General features: G+C 43.9%; 1 protein-coding gene across 5 annotated transcripts in view; it reads left to right on the top strand.

Moving 5' to 3' along the window:
- PFKFB1 (6-phosphofructo-2-kinase/fructose-2,6-biphosphatase 1) overlaps nucleotides 1–18,525 on the top strand; it is a 724,603-nt gene that overhangs the window by 45,952 nt on the left and 660,126 nt on the right. For 4 of the 5 annotated variants that reach the window (XM_077283752.1, XM_077283753.1, XM_077283750.1 and 1 more), the window contains 2 exons: nucleotides 16,228–16,332; nucleotides 16,458–16,587. In XM_077283752.1, coding sequence (XP_077139867.1) covers nucleotides 16,228–16,332; nucleotides 16,458–16,587 — 235 coding nt within the window. Of the gene's footprint in view, nucleotides 1–16,227; nucleotides 16,333–16,457; nucleotides 17,222–18,525 lie in introns of all 5 variants that reach the window. The other variant, XR_013221158.1, reaches the window with a different exon arrangement.

The raw sequence follows: 18,525 nt of genomic DNA, 5'->3' as shown, positions 1-18,525 counted from the left end.
GTGAGAGTATTTATAAATGTGTGACACTTGTGCCTGTGAAAAAGTGTATCCTAAGTCTTTTTCCCAACCTAAAATGTACGCTCTCTTAATGCTTAATTCATCTGTTATAAGTGTTTGATAGATCGTGGAGAGTACCTTAGTGGGTCTGGACGTCTTAGCACACAAGGTTTCAAATGGGGTAAGCTTGCGCGTAGTATTTGAAAAATATTGTAGTCTTTTCAGCATTTTTTTAAGTGTCGAATATTGTAAGAAATTTAGGTTCGTCAGGTCAGGTTTCTCACGAAGTTCTGATAGTAGAAGAAGCGTACCCTCATTTAACATTTGGTCTATTGGATATTTTTTAGCTCTATTCCCAATCGAATGTGTTATAATATCTGAGAGGGTTAGCAACGGTGAGGAAGGAGGAGTAAGAATGTTATGTGTTTTTGCCCATATTTTTATAAGCGTACGTGTAAGTGGGTTGGGGTGAGTGGGATATGAATGCTTCCCTGCATAGGTCAATAGTAGTGGCCTAATAGGAATAGGGGATATTTCTTTCTCTACATCCGTTGCCAGGTTTCCTTGGGAGTCTCTAATTAAACTTACTGACCGAGAAAGTACTGCAGCATAGTAATATTTCTTTATATCTGGGGCTCCCATTCCCCCAAAGCGTCTAGGTAAAGTCAATGTACGAAAGGCTATGCGAGGTTTTGTACTTTTCCAGATATATTGAGAGAATATAGAATTAACCCTGGCTAGGAAAGTGGAGGGAATGTGTATGGGTAGTACTTGAAACAAATATGTGAACTTGGGCAGAATCAGACTTTTTATTAGGTTCTTTCTACCCGTCCAAGAGAGATACGGATCCCTCCAGGACTGGATAGTTGCGATTGTATGTTTAAGTAACGGGTGGTAATTGTCTTCCAATAGTCCTTTATCTGTTCTGCCTATTTTAATCCCTAGATAGTTAATGTATCGTTTGGGCCATGCAAATGGATATAAGCTTTTCGCCTTAGTAAGAATGTGTTGGGGAATATTTAAGTCTAAAGGCCCCGTCTCACATAGCGAGATCGCTAGCGAGATCGCTGGCTGCTGAGTCACAAGTTTTGTGACGCAACAGCGACCTCCATAGCGATCTCGCTATGTGTGACACGTACCAGCGACCAGGCCCCTGCTGCGAGATCGCTGGTCGTGTCGGAATGGCCTGGACCTTTTTTTGGTCGTTGAGGCCCCGCTGACATCGCTGAATCGTTGTGTGTGACACCGATCCAGCGATGTCTTCACTGGTAACCAGGGTAAACATCGGGTTACTAAGCGCAGGGCCGCGCTTAGTAACCCGATGTTTACCCTGGTTACCAGCGTAAATGAAAAAAAAACAAACACTACATACTCGCCTTCTGATGTCCGTCAGGTCCCTTGCCGTCTGCTTCCCGCACTGACTGACTGCCGCCGTACAGTGAGAAGTGAGAGCACAGCAGTGACGTCACCGCTGCGCTCTGCTCTCAGCTCTCACTGTACGGCGGCTCAGTCAGAGCAGGAAGCAGACGGCAAGGGACCTGGACACCGAAAGGCGAGTATGTAGTGTTTGTTTTTTTTGGTAACCAGGGTAAACATCGGGTTACTAAGCGCGGCCCTGCGCTTAGTAACCCGATGTTTACCCTGGTTACCCGGGTGCTGCAGGGGGACTTCGGCATCGTTGAAGACAGTTTCAACGATGCCGAAGTCGTTCCCCTGATCGTTGGTCGCTGGGGAGAGCTGTCTGTGTGACAGCTCCCCAGCGACCACACAGCGACTTACCAACGATCACGGCCAGGTCGTATCGCTGGTCGTGATCGTTGGTAAATCGCTTAGTGAGACGGGGCCTTAAGGCCTCAGACTTGGACATGTTTACTTTAAAATTTGACAGATCACCAAAGATAGTTAGAATCTTTGACAGGGCAGCCAGACCCCTGAGGGGTTTAGTCATCAGGACCAAAAGGTCATCTGCGAAAGCCGCAGTTTTATGATGTGTATTCCCTATTTTGATACCCTCTATTTCTTGGCACTGTTGTATAACGGTCAGTAACGGTTCCATTGTTAGTACAAATAACAATGGGGAGAGTGGACATCCCTGACGCGTCCCATTTTTAATGGAAAACCCATCAGTCAGGGAGCCATTAATTTTTATTCGAGCCGATGGATCTCTGTACATTTTCATTATAGTGGAGATCAGTTGATTCGGAAAGCCAAAGCTCCTCATTGTCTCCTCGAGATAGGTCCAGTCCACCCTGTCAAAGGCTTTCTCCGCGTCCGTTCCCAAAAGGACCAGAGGGAGTTTATTTATTTTCGCATAATGCATAAGATGTAGAATTTTGTGCGTATTATCCTTTCCTTCTCTTCCTCCCACAAAGCCTGTTTGGTTTAAAGAGATTTACGTCGGCAGGAACTCAGCTATTCTGTGAGCTAATAGGCTTGCAAATAATTTCAGATCAGCATTCAGTAATGAAATCGGCCTGTAGCTACTACAAAGCTCCTGATCTTTACCATCTTTGTAAATTAGTGAAATCCGCGCTTCAAGCGTCTGGGCGGGAAAACAATCGCCACCTTGTATATCATTTTACGTTTTCAGTAATCGTGGTAGGAGAGAAGATGAAAAGGATTTGTAGTAAGTTACTGGAAGTCCATCTGGACCAGGTGCCTTACCAGATCTACTCCCCGACAGGGTGGACTGGAGTTCCCCTAAGGTAAAGGGTTTAGTCAGTCGGTGCTGCTGAGATTCTGAAAGGTGGGGTAGCTTCAAAGATGCCAAAAAGTTGCTAATGTCATGTCTCCTTTTCAAGTTTTCTGATTGTGACTCGTCTGGACGTAGATTATATAACTTCTTATAGTATGTTAGGAACTCTGTTTCTATTTGTGGGTAATTGCGGGTACACTGTCCATTAGGTTTTTTAATTGCATGAATGTAGGTGCGGGCCTGTCGGTGTCTTATTCTAGATAGCATAAGTTTGGAGGCCTTATCCCCATGCACGAACATCCTGGTACGCCATGAAGCATACCATTTTGCCGATTTTTTATTTAGTATATCTTTCAGTTTCTGTCGTTTTAACGTCAGTGCAGACATCGTCTGAGTGCTTGTTTGTTTCTTGTGTTGTTTTTCCAGTGAATATATTTCATTATAAAGTTCTGTTATTTCCTGTTGTCTTTTTTTGTTTAAGAATGAGGAAATTGAAATGAGCTCCCCTCTGATAACTGATTTATGTGCTTCCCATATCACCGAGGTTGGTAGTTCTCCTGTATCATTATGGTCGAAATATTGTGTAATGGTTTTGGTGATGCGTGCACGTGTTTCCGGACAATCTAATAGTGATTCATTAAGTTGCCACGTTCTGTTCGTTTTGAAGGGTTTTGCTAGTGTTAACTGTAATGTAATTACCGAGTGATCCGAATATATATTCGGTAGTATGTTGGCGCTGTGGGTATTGGAGAATAGCTGTCTAGGAATAAATATGTAGTCTAATCGATGATAGGTTCTATGAGGGTGAGAATAGTAGGAGTAGTCATGATCCGTCGGGTGCAAGTATCTCCAGGCGTCCAACATCTGCATAGAGTGAAGTTGCATTTTAATTCTAGTGAGATCTTTTAGTGAAATCGCGCTTCTCCTCGCTGTGGTGTCCAGCTCGGGTTCTAGTGTGATGTTTAGATCACCCCCTATGATAAGAGTTCCTTCTCTGAAATTTTCTATAGTTCTAAGTGTTCTCAATATCCATTTCAAATGCTTTTTATTGGGAGCATATAGGCTACAGATGGTTATTTGATTCCCTGCGAGAAGGCCTTTAACTAGTATATAACGACCACACGGGTCTTTCAGAGTTTTATGGGCCTGAAATGGTATTCCCCTAGCTATTGCTATCGACACTCCCCTTGAGCCCACTTGTGTTGTAGTGGCATGGAACCAGCTGTCATAAAAATTATTTTCAAAGTTAGGTAGTTTTTCTGGTTTAAAGTGGGTTTCTTGGATCATTAAAATGTCGGTCTTCTGCTTTTTAAGAAAGTCTAATGTGTGCCTTCTAGGGCCTGGTGAATTGAGACCATTTACATTTAGAGAGGCAAATGTAATTACCTTATCGCAAGTAGTCATTGGAATGGAATTGATGGTAGGATCGAGGACGCCGTCCTGATGACCGTAGATATTCTGGGAGACTCACGATGCAAGTGAAGGAGAGGTAAGGGGAGGAGGGAAGATGAGAAAAGTAGGGATGAAATAAAAGGTGGGAGAGAAAAAGAAATTGGGTTAACTTTAATGAAGAACATACTAGATATAAACTGAACAATAGATTTTGTGGTTTGCATGGCATTTATGCCAGTCCGAGAGAGAATATTATGAGGTTTTCATCACCTCAAACCAACCCAAGAAACTACTCTAAAATGGTAATCAGTTCTAAAATGCTTACAGGTTGGAACAAGACATGGGGGAAAATAAGGGAGGGGAGGAATAATTCCCTCCAAAGGAACATTTTAAAGTGGCGAGATTAGAGGGAGGTCCCCTCATCCCACCTCTTCCCCAGTGCTCTTCGGGGTCGGGGACTTAGTGGACTTCCTCTTTTGCCTTTGTGATTTTGGAGTTCCAGCGAATTGCCACTGGGTTGGGTTTGCCAGAGGGAGATACTGAGAAGCCGCATGGAAGGGTTCCAGGTCAGGATAAGTCTCCACGGTGATGTCCAGGGCTTCGCATACCCCCCTGATGTCCTGGGATGTTCTAGCTTGAAATTTCTTGTCTCCCGCAGTAATAAAGATCCCAAAAGGAAAAAGCCATTGAAATCGATGCCCTTTTTGAAGAAGAGCCTCTGTAAATGGTTTTAAGAGTCTGCGTTTTTTAAGGGTTGTAACAGATAAATCTTGGAAGAGTCTTATTTGGGAGTCTTCATATTCAATTTCCTGTGAATCTCGCGCTCTGCGGAGTATCAAGTCTTTCGTTCTATAGTCAAGGAAGCGGCAAATTACATCCCGTGGAGGATCACCCTGCCTGGGTTTGGGGCGGAGAGATCTGTGGACTCTGATGATCTCCATGTCATGTGGGTCATCTTCTAGCAATAATTTGTTAAAGATTTCAATCGAAGCCTTGGTTAAGGCCTCAAATGCCACCGACTCTGGGAGACCTTTGATACGAATATTGTTTAGTCTCTCGCGGTTTTCATGGTCTTCCAGGGTGGAATGAATGGTGTGGATTTGGTTTTCATGCTCATTAAGGCAGCTGAGCAGATTGTTGGTCTGTTGTGTCAGGGTTGTTTGAAAGTTTTCAACTGATTCAACTCTGTGGCCCTGCTGTGTTAAGGCCCCGTCTCACATAGCGAGATCGCTAGAGAGATCGCTGCTGAGTCACAAGTTTTGTGACGCAACAGCGACCTCCATAGCGATCTCGCTATGTGTGACACGTACCAGCGATCAGGCCCCTGCTGCGAGATCGCTGGTCGTGTCGGAATGGCCTGGACCTTTTTTCGGTCGTTGAGGCCCCGCTGACATCGCTGAATCGGTGTGTGTGACACCGATCCAGCGATGTCTTCACTGGTAACCAGGGTAAACATCGGGTTACTAAGCGCAGGGCCGCACTTAGTAACCCGATGTTTACCCTGGTTACCAGCGTAAATGAAAAAAAAACAAACACTACATACTCGCCTTCTGATGTCCGTCAGGTCCCTTGCCGTCTGCTTCCCGCACTGACTGACTGCCGCCGTACAGTGAGAAGTGAGAGCACAGCAGTGACGTCACCGCTGCGCTCTGCTCTCAGCTCTCACTGTACGGCGGCTCAGTCAGAGCAGGAAGCAGACGGCAAGGGACCTGGACACCGAAAGGCGAGTATGTAGTGTTTGTTTTTTTTGGTAACCAGGGTAAACATCGGGTTACTAAGCGCGGCCCTGCGCTTAGTAACCCGATGTTTACCCTGGTTACCCGGGTGCTGCAGGGGGACTTCGGCATCGTTGAAGACAGTTTCAACGATGCCGAAGTCGTTCCCCTGATCGTTGGTCGCTGGAGAGAGCTGTCTGTGTGACAGCTCCCCAGCGACCACACAGCGACTTACCAACGATCACGGCCAGGTCGTATCGCTGGTCGTGATCGTTGGTAAATCGCTTAGTGAGACGGGGCCTTAAGGCCTCAGACTTGGACATGTTTACTTTAAAATTTGACAGATCACCAAAGATAGTTAGAATCTTTGACAGGGCAGCCAGACCCCTGAGGGGTTTAGTCATCAGGACCAAAAGGTCATCTGCGAAAGCCGCAGTTTTATGATGTGTATTCCCTATTTTGATACCCTCTATTTCTTGGCACTGTTGTATAACGGTCAGTAACGGTTCCATTGTTAGTACAAATAACAATGGGGAGAGTGGACATCCCTGACGCGTCCCATTTTTAATGGAAAACCCATCAGTCAGGGAGCCATTAATTTTTATTCGAGCCGATGGATCTCTGTACATTTTCATTATAGTGGAGATCAGTTGATTCGGAAAGCCAAAGCTCCTCATTGTCTCCTCGAGATAGGTCCAGTCCACCCTGTCAAAGGCTTTCTCCGCGTCCGTTCCCAAAAGGACCAGAGGGAGTTTATTTATTTTCGCATAATGCATAAGATGTAGAATTTTGTGCGTATTATCCTTTCCTTCTCTTCCTCCCACAAAGCCTGTTTGGTTTAAAGAGATTAACGTCGGCAGGAACTCAGCTATACTGTGAGCTAATAGGCTTGCAAATAATTTCAGATCAGCATTCAGTAATGAAATCGGCCTGTAGCTACTACAAAGCTCCTGATCTTTACCATCTTTGTAAATTAGTGAAATCCGCGCTTCAAGCGTCTGGGCGGGAAAACAATCGCCACCTTGTATATCATTTTACGTTTTCAGTAATCGTGGGAGGAGAGAAGATGAAAAGGATTTGTAGTAAGTTACTGGAAGTCCATCTGGACCAGGTGCCTTACCAGATCTACTCCCCGACAGGGTGGACTGGAGTTCCCCTAAGGTAAAGGGTTTAGTCAGTCGGTGCTGCTGAGATTCTGAAAGGTGGGGTAGCTTCAAAGATGCCAAAAAGTTGCTAATGTCATGTCTCCTTTTCAAGTTTTCTGATTGTGACTCGTCTGGACGTAGATTATATAACTTCTTATAGTATGTTAGGAACTCTGTTTCTATTTGTGGGTAATTGCGGGTACACTGTCCATTAGGTTTTTTAATTGCATGAATGTAGGTGCGGGCCTGTCGGTGTCTTATTCTAGATAGCATAAGTTTGGAGGCCTTATCCCCATGCACGAACATCCTGGTACGCCATGAAGCATACCATTTTGCCGATTTTTTATTTAGTATATCTTTCAGTTTCTGTCGTTTTAACGTCAGTGCAGACATCGTCTGAGTGCTTGTTTGTTTCTTGTGTTGTTTTTCCAGTGAATATATTTCATTATAAAGTTCTGTTATTTCCTGTTGTCTTTTTTTGTTTAAGAATGAGGAAATTGAAATGAGCTCCCCTCTGATAACTGATTTATGTGCTTCCCATATCACCGAGGTTGGTAGTTCTCCTGTATCATTATGGTCGAAATATTGTGTAATGGTTTTGGTGATGCGTGCACGTGTTTCCGGACAATCTAATAGTGATTCATTAAGTTGCCACGTTCTGTTCGTTTTGAAGGGTTTTGCTAGTGTTAACTGTAATGTAATTACCGAGTGATCCGAATATATATTCGGTAGTATGTTGGCGCTGTGGGTATTGGAGAATAGCTGTCTAGGAATAAATATGTAGTCTAATCGATGATAGGTTCTATGAGGGTGAGAATAGTAGGAGTAGTCACGATCCGTCGGGTGCAAGTATCTCCAGGCGTCCAACATCTGCATAGAGTGAAGTTGCATTTTAATTCTAGTGAGATCTTTTAGTGAAATCGCGCTTCTCCTCGCTGTGGTGTCCAGCTCGGGTTCTAGTGTGATGTTTAGATCACCCCCTATGATAAGAGTTCCTTCTCTGAAATTTTCTATAGTTCTAAGTGTTCTCAATATCCATTTCAAATGCTTTTTATTGGGAGCATATAGGCTACAGATGGTTATTTGATTCCCTGCGAGAAGGCCTTTAACTAGTATATAACGACCACACGGGTCTTTCAGAGTTTTATGGGCCTGAAATGGTATTCCCCTAGCTATTGCTATCGACACTCCCCTTGAGCCCACTTGTGTTGTAGTGGCATGGAACCAGCTGTCATAAAAATTATTTTCAAAGTTAGGTAGTTTTTCTGGTTTAAAGTGGGTTTCTTGGATCATTAAAATGTCGGTCTTCTGCTTTTTAAGAAAGTCTAATGTGTGCCTTCTAGGGCCTGGTGAATTGAGACCATTTACATTTAGAGAGGCAAATGTAATTACCTTATCGCAAGTAGTCATTGGAATGGAATTGATGGTAGGATCGAGGACGCCGTCCTGATGACCGTAGATATTCTGGGAGACTCACGATGCAAGTGAAGGAGAGGTAAGGGGAGGAGGGAAGATGAGAAAAGTAGGGATGAAATAAAAGGTGGGAGAGAAAAAGAAATTGGGTTAACTTTAATGAAGAACATACTAGATATAAACTGAACAATAGATTTTGTGGTTTGCATGGCATTTATGCCAGTCCGAGAGAGAATATTATGAGGTTTTCATCACCTCAAACCAACCCAAGAAACTACTCTAAAATGGTAATCAGTTCTAAAATGCTTACAGGTTGGAACAAGACATGGGGGAAAATAAGGGAGGGGAGTAATAATTCCCTCCAAAGGAACATTTTAAAGTGGCGAGATTAGAGGGAGGTCCCCTCATCCCACCTCTTCCCCAGTGCTCTTCGGGGTCGGGGACTTAGTGGACTTCCTCTTTTGCCTTTGTGATTTTGGAGTTCCAGCGAATTGCCACTGGGTTGGGTTTGCCAGAGGGAGATACTGAGAAGCCGCATGGAAGGGTTCCAGGTCAGGATAAGTCTCCACGGTGATGTCCAGGGCTTCGCATACCCCCCTGATGTCCTGGGATGTTCTAGCTTGAAATTTCTTGTCTCCCGCAGTAATAAAGATCCCAAAAGGAAAAAGCCATTGAAATCGATGCCCTTTTTGAAGAAGAGCCTCTGTAAATGGTTTTAAGAGTCTGCGTTTTTTAAGGGTTGTAACAGATAAATCTTGGAAGAGTCTTATTTGGGAGTCTTCATATTCAATTTCCTGTGAATCTCGCGCTCTGCGGAGTATCAAGTCTTTCGTTCTATAGTCAAGGAAGCGGCAAATTACATCCCGTGGAGGATCACCCTGCCTGGGTTTGGGGCGGAGAGATCTGTGGACTCTGATGATCTCCATGTCATGTGGGTCATCTTCTAGCAATAATTTGTTAAAGATTTCAATCGAAGCCTTGGTTAAGGCCTCAAATGCCACCGACTCTGGGAGACCTTTGATACGAATATTGTTTAGTCTCTCGCGGTTTTCATGGTCTTCCAGGGTGGAATGAATGGTGTGGATTTGGTTTTCATGCTCATTAAGGCAGCTGAGCAGATTGTTGGTCTGTTGTGTCAGGGTTGTTTGAAAGTTTTCAACTGATTCAACTCTGTGGCCCTGCTGTGTTAAGGCCCCGTCTCACATAGCGAGATCGCTAGCGAGATCGCTGCTGAGTCACAAGTTTTGTGACGCAACAGCGACCTCCATAGCGATCTCGCTATGTGTGACACGTACCAGCGATCAGGCCCCTGCTGCGAGATCGCTGGTCGTGTCGGAATGGCCTGGACCTTTTTTCGGTCGTTGAGGCCCCGCTGACATCGCTGAATCGGTGTGTGTGACACCGATCCAGCGATGTCTTCACTGGTAACCAGGGTAAACATCGGGTTACTAAGCGCAGGGCCGCGCTTAGTAACCCGATGTTTACCCTGGTTACCAGCGTAAATGTAAAAGAAAAACAAACAATACATACTCGCCTTCTGATGTCCGTCAGGTCCCTTGCCGTCTGCTTCCTGCTCTCACTGACTGCCGGCCGTACAGTGAGAAGTGAGAGCACAGCAGTGACGTCACCGCTGCGCTCTGCTCTCAGTGTACGGCCGGATCTCAGTCAGAGCAGGAAGCAGACGGCAAGGGACCTGGACACCGAAAGGCGAGTATGTACTGTTTGTTTTTTTTGGTAACCAGGGTAAACATCGGGTTACTAAGTGCGGCCCTGCGCTTAGTAACCCGATGTTTACCCTGGTTACCCGGGTGCTGCAGGGGGACTTCGGCATCGTTGAAGACAGTTTCAACGATGCCGAAGTCGTTCCCCTGATCGTTGGTCGCTGGAGAGAGGTGTCTGTGTGACAGCTCCCCAGCGACCACACAACGACTTACCAACGATCACGGCCAGGTCGTATCGCTGGTCGTGATCGTTGGTAAATCGCTTAGTGAGACGGGGCCTTTAGATCTTGTTTTATCTCCGCCAATTCTCTTCCTATTGGCTCCATGGCCTGTGCTAGAATTCTTTTGATGAAAGAACGGGTCACCAGTTTCTCTTTTGTAGTGCTACCTCTATCTGAGTCACTTTCGAGACCTGAGTCCGTATCCATCTCCAGTTGGGGGTTAAAGAGCTTTGTAGGTTTATTGTGGTCTGTATAAATTGTTTGCTTTTTGAGGAAATTGTCCACGTCAGCCTGGGTGACTGATTTTGAGGCCTTAGACGACCCCCTGGGGGTCTTAGTACCAGTTTTCCCCATGTCTTTAGTGAGGTTTAAAAAATTGAAGGATAAGTGCTATTCTCTCCCTGCTGGCTAGGTGGCAGGATCAGCACATCATATTAGTTCTATTCCCAAAAAGTTTGTATAGGGGGTATGTCTGATGTTTTATTACTGATGTAAGCTTTTGAGCCTTCCTCAATGATATTGTGCGGCTAGAAAGCTAGTTTTAGTTGGCGAAGGTGCTTCAATGTTTGATCCAACTAATATGCAGTATGCGTTGGTATGGAAAGAGCTGTAAATTTCTTGTAAGTACGATCTTTGTCCTATGCTTCAGCCACTATTGTTATGAATATTTAGGACCAATTCCCAGTGTGGCCACAAGGTGTCAGTATAGGACCACTTTATTGCAGACAGATAATGCAAGATTCTCTCTTAAAATAAAATAACGTGGTGAGGATCTCAAGATTTAGGTAAGGTCCAAGGATATAGGATTATCCCACTGGGATGTTGTAGGGAGTCAATTAGATTAGGCTGCCAGCAACAGTACCAGTGTGGCTCATAGCCCCAAAATGCAGGTAACACAATTCGCGGACCTTCAGCCTGCTATTCCAGTCCTCTTCACTGGGAGGACGGGGGAGGGGAGACAAAGATGTCTCACATCAGCCTCACCACACGGCGAGACAGCTGGGTGTGCCCCGGGAATCCAGGCGAGTCACTCACCACCATGCAGGTCTAATCCAGGCAAGCGGTGGATATGGCCGTCCTCCCTCCACCGTCTTCACAAGCCGAGCGGGTCTCCCGTCGCCTCCCACCGTCGGCTCCGCCGCGTCGGGTCACAAGGCTGGAGACAGGCCAGCAGAACGGGTACCGCTTCAGTGGACCCACACCAGGCGGGTAAGTGGTAGCGGTCCTTTGCGCGGCGCACCCTCACCGCAGAACAGGAAGTCCAGCTGCAGGTACCGCGCCGAGAATAGCGGCCAATGGGCGTCTTAAAGTGGCCGCAGCCTCCGATCACCAGCCACCGGTGAGTCTGCTAAGGGACGTCAGGGAGGGGTATTGGAAGCTCCACGGGGGTCCCCCTACGCCCCGCTTATAATTGCTTCCGTTAAGGTGGTGGAGGCGTCCGGATCAGTGGAGCAGTCAGGACGTGGGAGGGAATACCTCAGGCGGGCTTCAGGCCTGTCCACAGGCCTCAGATTACCACGGCCGGCTCTGCTCTGATTAACGCCAGATTTTGCCACAAGCAGATTCCCGGGTCCTTAATGGTGTGGAAAACCCTCTGTATTGCAGTGGATGGGTTCCCTGGAGCTTGGGATTAGGTGGATTAAGGCATCAATCCTTGGAGCACACGAGGCACACGTCTTTCTCTTTCAGCTGCTGGCCACGCCCCCAGTGATGAACAATATTGTCAAGAATCTGCTGATACTGAGAGGAATCCATGCGTCCCTCAACTTTAACAAGATTCCTGGTGCCGGCATTGGCCACACAGCCCCAAAGCATGATGGAACCTCCACCAAATTTTACTGTGGGTAGCAAGTGTTTTTCTTGGAATGCTGTGTTTTTTTGCTGCCATGCATCACGCCTTTTTGTATGACCAAACAACTCAATCTTGGTTTCATCAGTCCACAGGACCTTCTTCCAAAAAGAAATTGGCTTCTCCAAATGTGCTTTTGCATACCTCAGCCGACTCTGTTTGTGGCGTGCTTGCAGAAACGGCTTCTTTTGCATCACTCTCCCATACAGCTTCTCCTTGTGCAAAGTGCGTTGTATAGTTGACCGATGCACAGTGACACCATCTGCAGCAAGTTGATGCTGCAGATCTCTGGAGGTGGTCTGAGGATTGTCCTTGACTGATCTCACCATTCTTCTCTGCCTTTCTGATGTTTTTCTTGGCCTGACACTTCTGGCCTTAACAAGAACTGTACCTGTGTTCTTCCATTTCCTTACTATGTTCCTCACAGTGGAAATTGACAGGTTAAATCTCTGAGACAGCTTTTTGTATCCTTCCCCTGAACAACTATGTTGAATAATCTTTGTTTTCAGATCATTTGACAGTTGTTTTGAGGAGCCCATGATGCCACTCTTCAGAGGAGATTCAAACAGGAGAACAACTTGCAAGTGGCCACTTTAAGTAGCTTTTCTCATGATTACACCTGGCTATGAAGTTCAAAGCTCAATGAGGTTACAAAGCCCAAAAAAAGTGCTTTAGTAAGTCAGTAAAAAGTAGGTAGGAGTATTTAAAACAAGAAAATGATAAGGGTGCCCATACTTATGCACCTGTCAAATTTTGTTTGAATGCAGATTGCACATTTTCTGTTAGTACAATAAACCTCATTTCAAGGCAGAAACATTACTGTGTCCAACAGTTATTAGATATATGAAACTGAAATAGCTGTTGTAAAAAAAAAAACAATTTTTATAAAACATTAAGCTTAAGATTAATAGGGGTACCCAAACTTTTTCATATAACTGTACCAATTTTTTCTTTATTCAGGATATTTATATTTACATATTTATATATTTACATATATTTATATGAGTCCTGATACCTTATAACTAAGGTGCAGCTGTGAACAGAGATATAAAATAATCTTGTAACAATAAGCTTACCAATTGTGCCGTATCTTAAACTATTTATTATCACCTCATAATAAAAATGCAAAACTATTGTACCCTATCTCATTAATTATCATATTTTGGTATTGGCAATATACCACAAGGAAGGGATAACCAATGGGAGGGAAATACTCCCAAAAGGTGTATTTATGGAGTATATCAACAATACATCTAATATCTCTCACTATAGCCAAAGAGGGGAAAGAAATGGAAAAATACACTGTTTCTGGTTAATTCAATAATCAGGTTACCAGATATCATCAGTCGCAGTATATCCACAAATATAGAGGCACAATTATGTTCACAAATGCTTAATAATTAATAGATTCCCTAGTTATATACCACATTTAGAAAAAAAAAATGCAGGGATATAGTTGATCCATGATTAGATCGTGGTCATAGAAAAAATATTAGTACAGATAGTACTTATCAATTAGTTGCCCATCCTATCTAATTGATAAGTACTATCTGTACTAATATTTTTTCTATGACCACGATCTAATTATGGATCAACTAAGTGTCAGGACTCTGAACATTTTTTATGACCTTTTGTGCATTACTGCCCTTTTCCAAGATGGCGTCTTTGGTCTCATGTGCAGTGTGTCTTCCTGCTATAAAACTCCGCCCCAGTCTGTGCAAGAGTATTCTGCCTTGCATCCAGCTCCTGACCTCTGGTGACTCCCTGGCTATATACCTGCTCCTGTGAACCTGTGGGGTTATCCTGCTACTCAGCTCTGAGTTCCTGCTGCATACACCAGTTCCAGTAATCCTCCTTCATCTGCTGCTCGTGTTTACTTCCATCTGCATTTGCTGGACATGTAAGGCTACTTTCACACTTGCGTCGTACGACGCACGACGAATTGCGTCGTTGTGACGTACCGACGCAAGCAGTGAAAGCGCCGCACAACGGGGGCAGCAGATGCTGTTTTTCAACGCATCCGCTGCCCCATTGTGAGGTGCGGGGAGGAAGGAGCGGAGTTCCGGCCGCGCATGCGTGGTCGGAAATGGCGGACACGACGCACCAAAAAAAGTTACATGCAACGTTTTTTGGTGACGACGGTCCGACGCAACCGTCGCACGACGGTTGCGACGTGTGGCAATGCGTCGCACTGCGTCGCTAATGCAAGTCTATGGAGAAAAAACACATCCTGCAAGCACTTTTGCAGGATGCGTTTTTTCTACAAAACGACTTATAGCGACGTGCAGTGCACGACGCTAGTGTGAAAGTAGCCTAAGCTGTTTCTGCTCTGCAAGAACCTGAGACTATTAACAAGGCCTCCCTGGTTGAGCTAAGATATGATTTGAACTGCCTTATAAGCATATCTATCTGTGTTTGGACTAAGACAAGGATTTATTCGTGTCAAGTATCCTCAAGAATAATTGTGCTTCAAAGACTTTCTGCGTGATTGCATTTTCCTCTGAAGTGTCCTATAGACTGCTGAGCTGCATTTAATATTTACTCCAAGTGTTGTGGACTTGAGTTTCTCTCTGCACCTGTTTGGATCACCGTGTGATAATATAGACTTTACCACTTATAAAACTGTGTTCTGTAGTTGTCTTGTTCCACGCAAAGAGTCTCCTGAATTATCCCCTATAATTATTACACTAAGTTAAGTTTATATTGTTAAGATTAACTATTGTCTCCTGACCCTTCATTAGGTCATTTTTTTACCTAATACAATAAAAGTTATATTTTAGGGGCATTTTTTGGTTCTTTATGGTCGATAAAAGTTTTTATGCTCCGTTCCAGTTGTTTTTGGTTTATTTCTCATAGACTTGTATTAGCGACAGATTGTGACGGATGGCCACACATATCATCCGTCGTGCGCTGGATCCGTCGTAAAATTGCTGTCTGTCGGGCACATAGAAACTTTTTTGTGTACGTTGGAAAATCGCTCAGCGACTGATTCTGTGCTGTCCGTCATTGGCTATGCAGCATCAATAGTAGAAATATAGAATGTTAAAAATAAAAAAAATAAAAAATAGTGATATTCTTACCTTCCGGCGTCCCCCGCAGCCTTCCCGATGCTCCCGGCAGCTCCCGTTCCCAATGATGCCTTGCGAGACAATGACCTGTGATGACGTAGCGGTCTCGCGAGACCGCTACATCAGTGGGTCATTTCGCTATGCATCACTGGGAACCGGAGCTGCCGGGAGCATCAGGAAGGCTGCGGGGGACGCCGGAAGGTAAGAATATCACTATTTTTTATTTTATTATTTTTAACATGGGTTGTGTTGTGTATGCGTTTTCGTGGCAAAGACGCATACACAACATGTGCACATAGCCTCGACGGGTCCATCAAAAAAACGGACCCAGTGCATCCATTTATTACAATCTGCACAGGATCCGTCTTTTCAACATTTTGACGGATTGTGATTGTTTGTAAAAAACAGAAGGGTGAAAGAGACCTTAGACAGGAATTCAACACAGAGGCTACCGCAAACTGGCTTTGGTCAAACAAGAAGTACACAAGTATGCAATGTAGCTCTTGCAAAGACAGGTCCAGCAATACATTTACTTGGTCAGTCTGTTCCTCCATTACTGAGAAATCAGTGTTTAAATTGATATGTAAATGAGGCTGAAGAGCTATGGTAGATCTGAAGCCTCTGTCACTCTAGCTCTATTCCCCGCCCAGTCCTGGCGGCTCTTCCTGTGTGACTGACGACTCCCTTGCCTGAAGTCACAAAGCATAGAGGCAGTCAGTGACAGAGGCTTCAGATCTACCATAGCTCTTCAGACTCATTTGCATATCAATTTAAATGCAGATTTATGAGTAACGGAGGAACAAATTAGCCATGTGAAGTAATTGCTGGATTTGTCTTTGAAATCCTGCTGACAGATTCCCTTTAAGCTTCCCATGCATTTCAATCGAGTGCATAGCCAGAGTATTAATATTAGGGCTTTGTAGGGTTAAATCTAATATTTAATGGTACATGAAATTTTAAGTTTTCTAGTTAGTTGGTAAATTTACCAAAGGTGAAACCTTTTCTTTCCAGGGCGTATGTGAGGAGATGACGTATGAAGAAATACAAGAACATTTTCCTGAAGAGTTTGCACTAAGAGACCAGGACAAATATCGGTACAGATACCCCAAGGGGGAGGTGAGTGAGGAGTCATCGGACACGTCATACCGGTGTGGGTCTCGTTGACGTCATAGGACTGAGACTGTTCCTGCTAACTGTTGTGTTGGGTAAAGATTGTGAACTCTGTTTCCATTTCTATCCAGTCCTATGAAGACTTGGTGCAGAGACTGGAGCCCGTTATCATGGAGCTGGAGCGGCAGGAGAATGTGCTGGTGATCTGTCACCAGGCCGTCATGCGATGTTTGCTGGCGTATTTTCTGGACAAAAGTGCAGGTAACTGATTATATTTTCCAGCAATCAAAAAGCGTCATGGCCGTGTCTCATCTTACATATTAGTGACATAGTTAGGACAACTGAAAATAAACATGTCCATCAAGTTCAACTGAAAAATGGAAGAGGATAGAGGGAATGGGGTAGAGGTAGATGCATATTGCATGATCTGGTCTGCTCTATAGACAAAGTTTTTCCCTCATGATCCCAAGTGTCGATCGACCAGATCAACAATCAGAACAAAAATTTTACACATGTACATCAGTATTTGTTATTTTCTTTGAAAAAGTATCCAAGCCCTTTTTGGAACCATTGACAGTTCTATTGATCAGCTTCTGTGGTCATCTGTTCATATAATCTCCGCTCTTACAGTAAAGAACCAGTTCCTGTGGTCGTCTGTTCATATAATGACTGCTCTTACAGTAAAGAACCAGCTTCTGTGGTCGTCTGTTCATATAATCACCGCTCTTATAGTAATGAACCAGCTCATGAAGTTGACTATTCCACAGATTAGTAGTTCTCATGGTAAAGAAGCCTTGTTTCCTCGGGAGAGTGAACCTTTCTTGATCTGGGCAGAAACAGCTTTGACCATACATGAATGATCTATACAAAAAGTATTTGTACAAGTCTTCTTAGGGTTAAATAAAAAAAAAAAAGTGTTTTTTTTTCCACAATCAAGATTATAGTTTTGTTTGTTTGTTTTTTTTCACTCTTTTTGTAAGTTACTTATCTCTAGGACATCCTCTATGACCTGGGGCCCAGACCTGCACTGTGTATCTAAGATAAGGTGGCACTGGCCCTTTGTAACTGTGGTAGTATTACATCCCTGTCCCGTGCCTCATACATGACACTATCCTGACAGTTATAGGAACAGCTGATTGACTTTACATCCTGTTTATTTAATCTGTGATCTACAACTACACCCAGATCCTTCTCTACAAGAGACTCTCTTAAGGCCCCGTCTCACATAGCGAGATCGCTAGCGAGATCGCTGCTGAGTCACAAGTTTTGTGACGCAACAGCGACCTCCATAGCGATCTCGCTATGTAGTCCATGAGCCAAGAACCAAATTTGACGATATCGGTACCAAGCGGAGTGACTAATTCTCTTTGGTATTTTTAGGTAGATGCATGTCTGTAGTTTATTTTTTGATATGATAGCCCTTACATATACGTAGCTTATTAACCCCTTCAGCCCTAGGCCTATTTGTACCCAAGTGCCTAAGCCAATCTGACCTGTGCCACTTCATGGGCTAATAACTTTGGAACGCTTTCACCTATCCAAGCCATTCTGAGATTGTTTTCTCGTGACATATTGTACTTCACGTCAGTGCTAAATGGGAGTCAATATATTTTACCTTTCTATATAAAAAAATGCTAAATATTCGGAAATTTTGGAAAAATCGGCAATTTTTTAACTTTGAAATTCTCTGCTTTTTACAAAAATACTGATACCCCCCATAATAGTTATTAATTTACACTCCCCACATGTTTACTTCATATTGGCATCATTTTGAAAATGAAACCTTATTGTTTTACGACGTAATAGGGCTTATAGTTTTATGCGCAATTTTTCACATTTACAGCAAAACCCACTTTTCAAAGGACCAAGTCACTTCTGAAGTCACTTTAAGGGGCTTACATAACAGAAACCACCCATAAATTACCCCATTTTGCAAACTACACCCCTCAAGCTGTTCAAAACTCATTTTTAAAAACTGTTAACCCTTTAGGTGTTCCACAGGAATTTTAGCATGAGCCAAGAACCAAATATGACGATATCGGTACCACCCGGAGTGACTAGATGTAGTATTTGTAACAAAATTTAATCCAAGTTATGTAAATACACACTGAACATGTCATGTGCATATATATATATATATATATATATATATATATATATATATATATATATATATATATATATATATATATATATGTT

This window comes from Ranitomeya variabilis, chromosome 2, assembly GCF_051348905.1.
Source record: "Ranitomeya variabilis isolate aRanVar5 chromosome 2, aRanVar5.hap1, whole genome shotgun sequence".
NCBI lineage: Eukaryota > Metazoa > Chordata > Amphibia > Anura > Dendrobatidae > Ranitomeya > Ranitomeya variabilis.
This window is presented reverse-complemented; position numbering and strand designations above follow the sequence as displayed.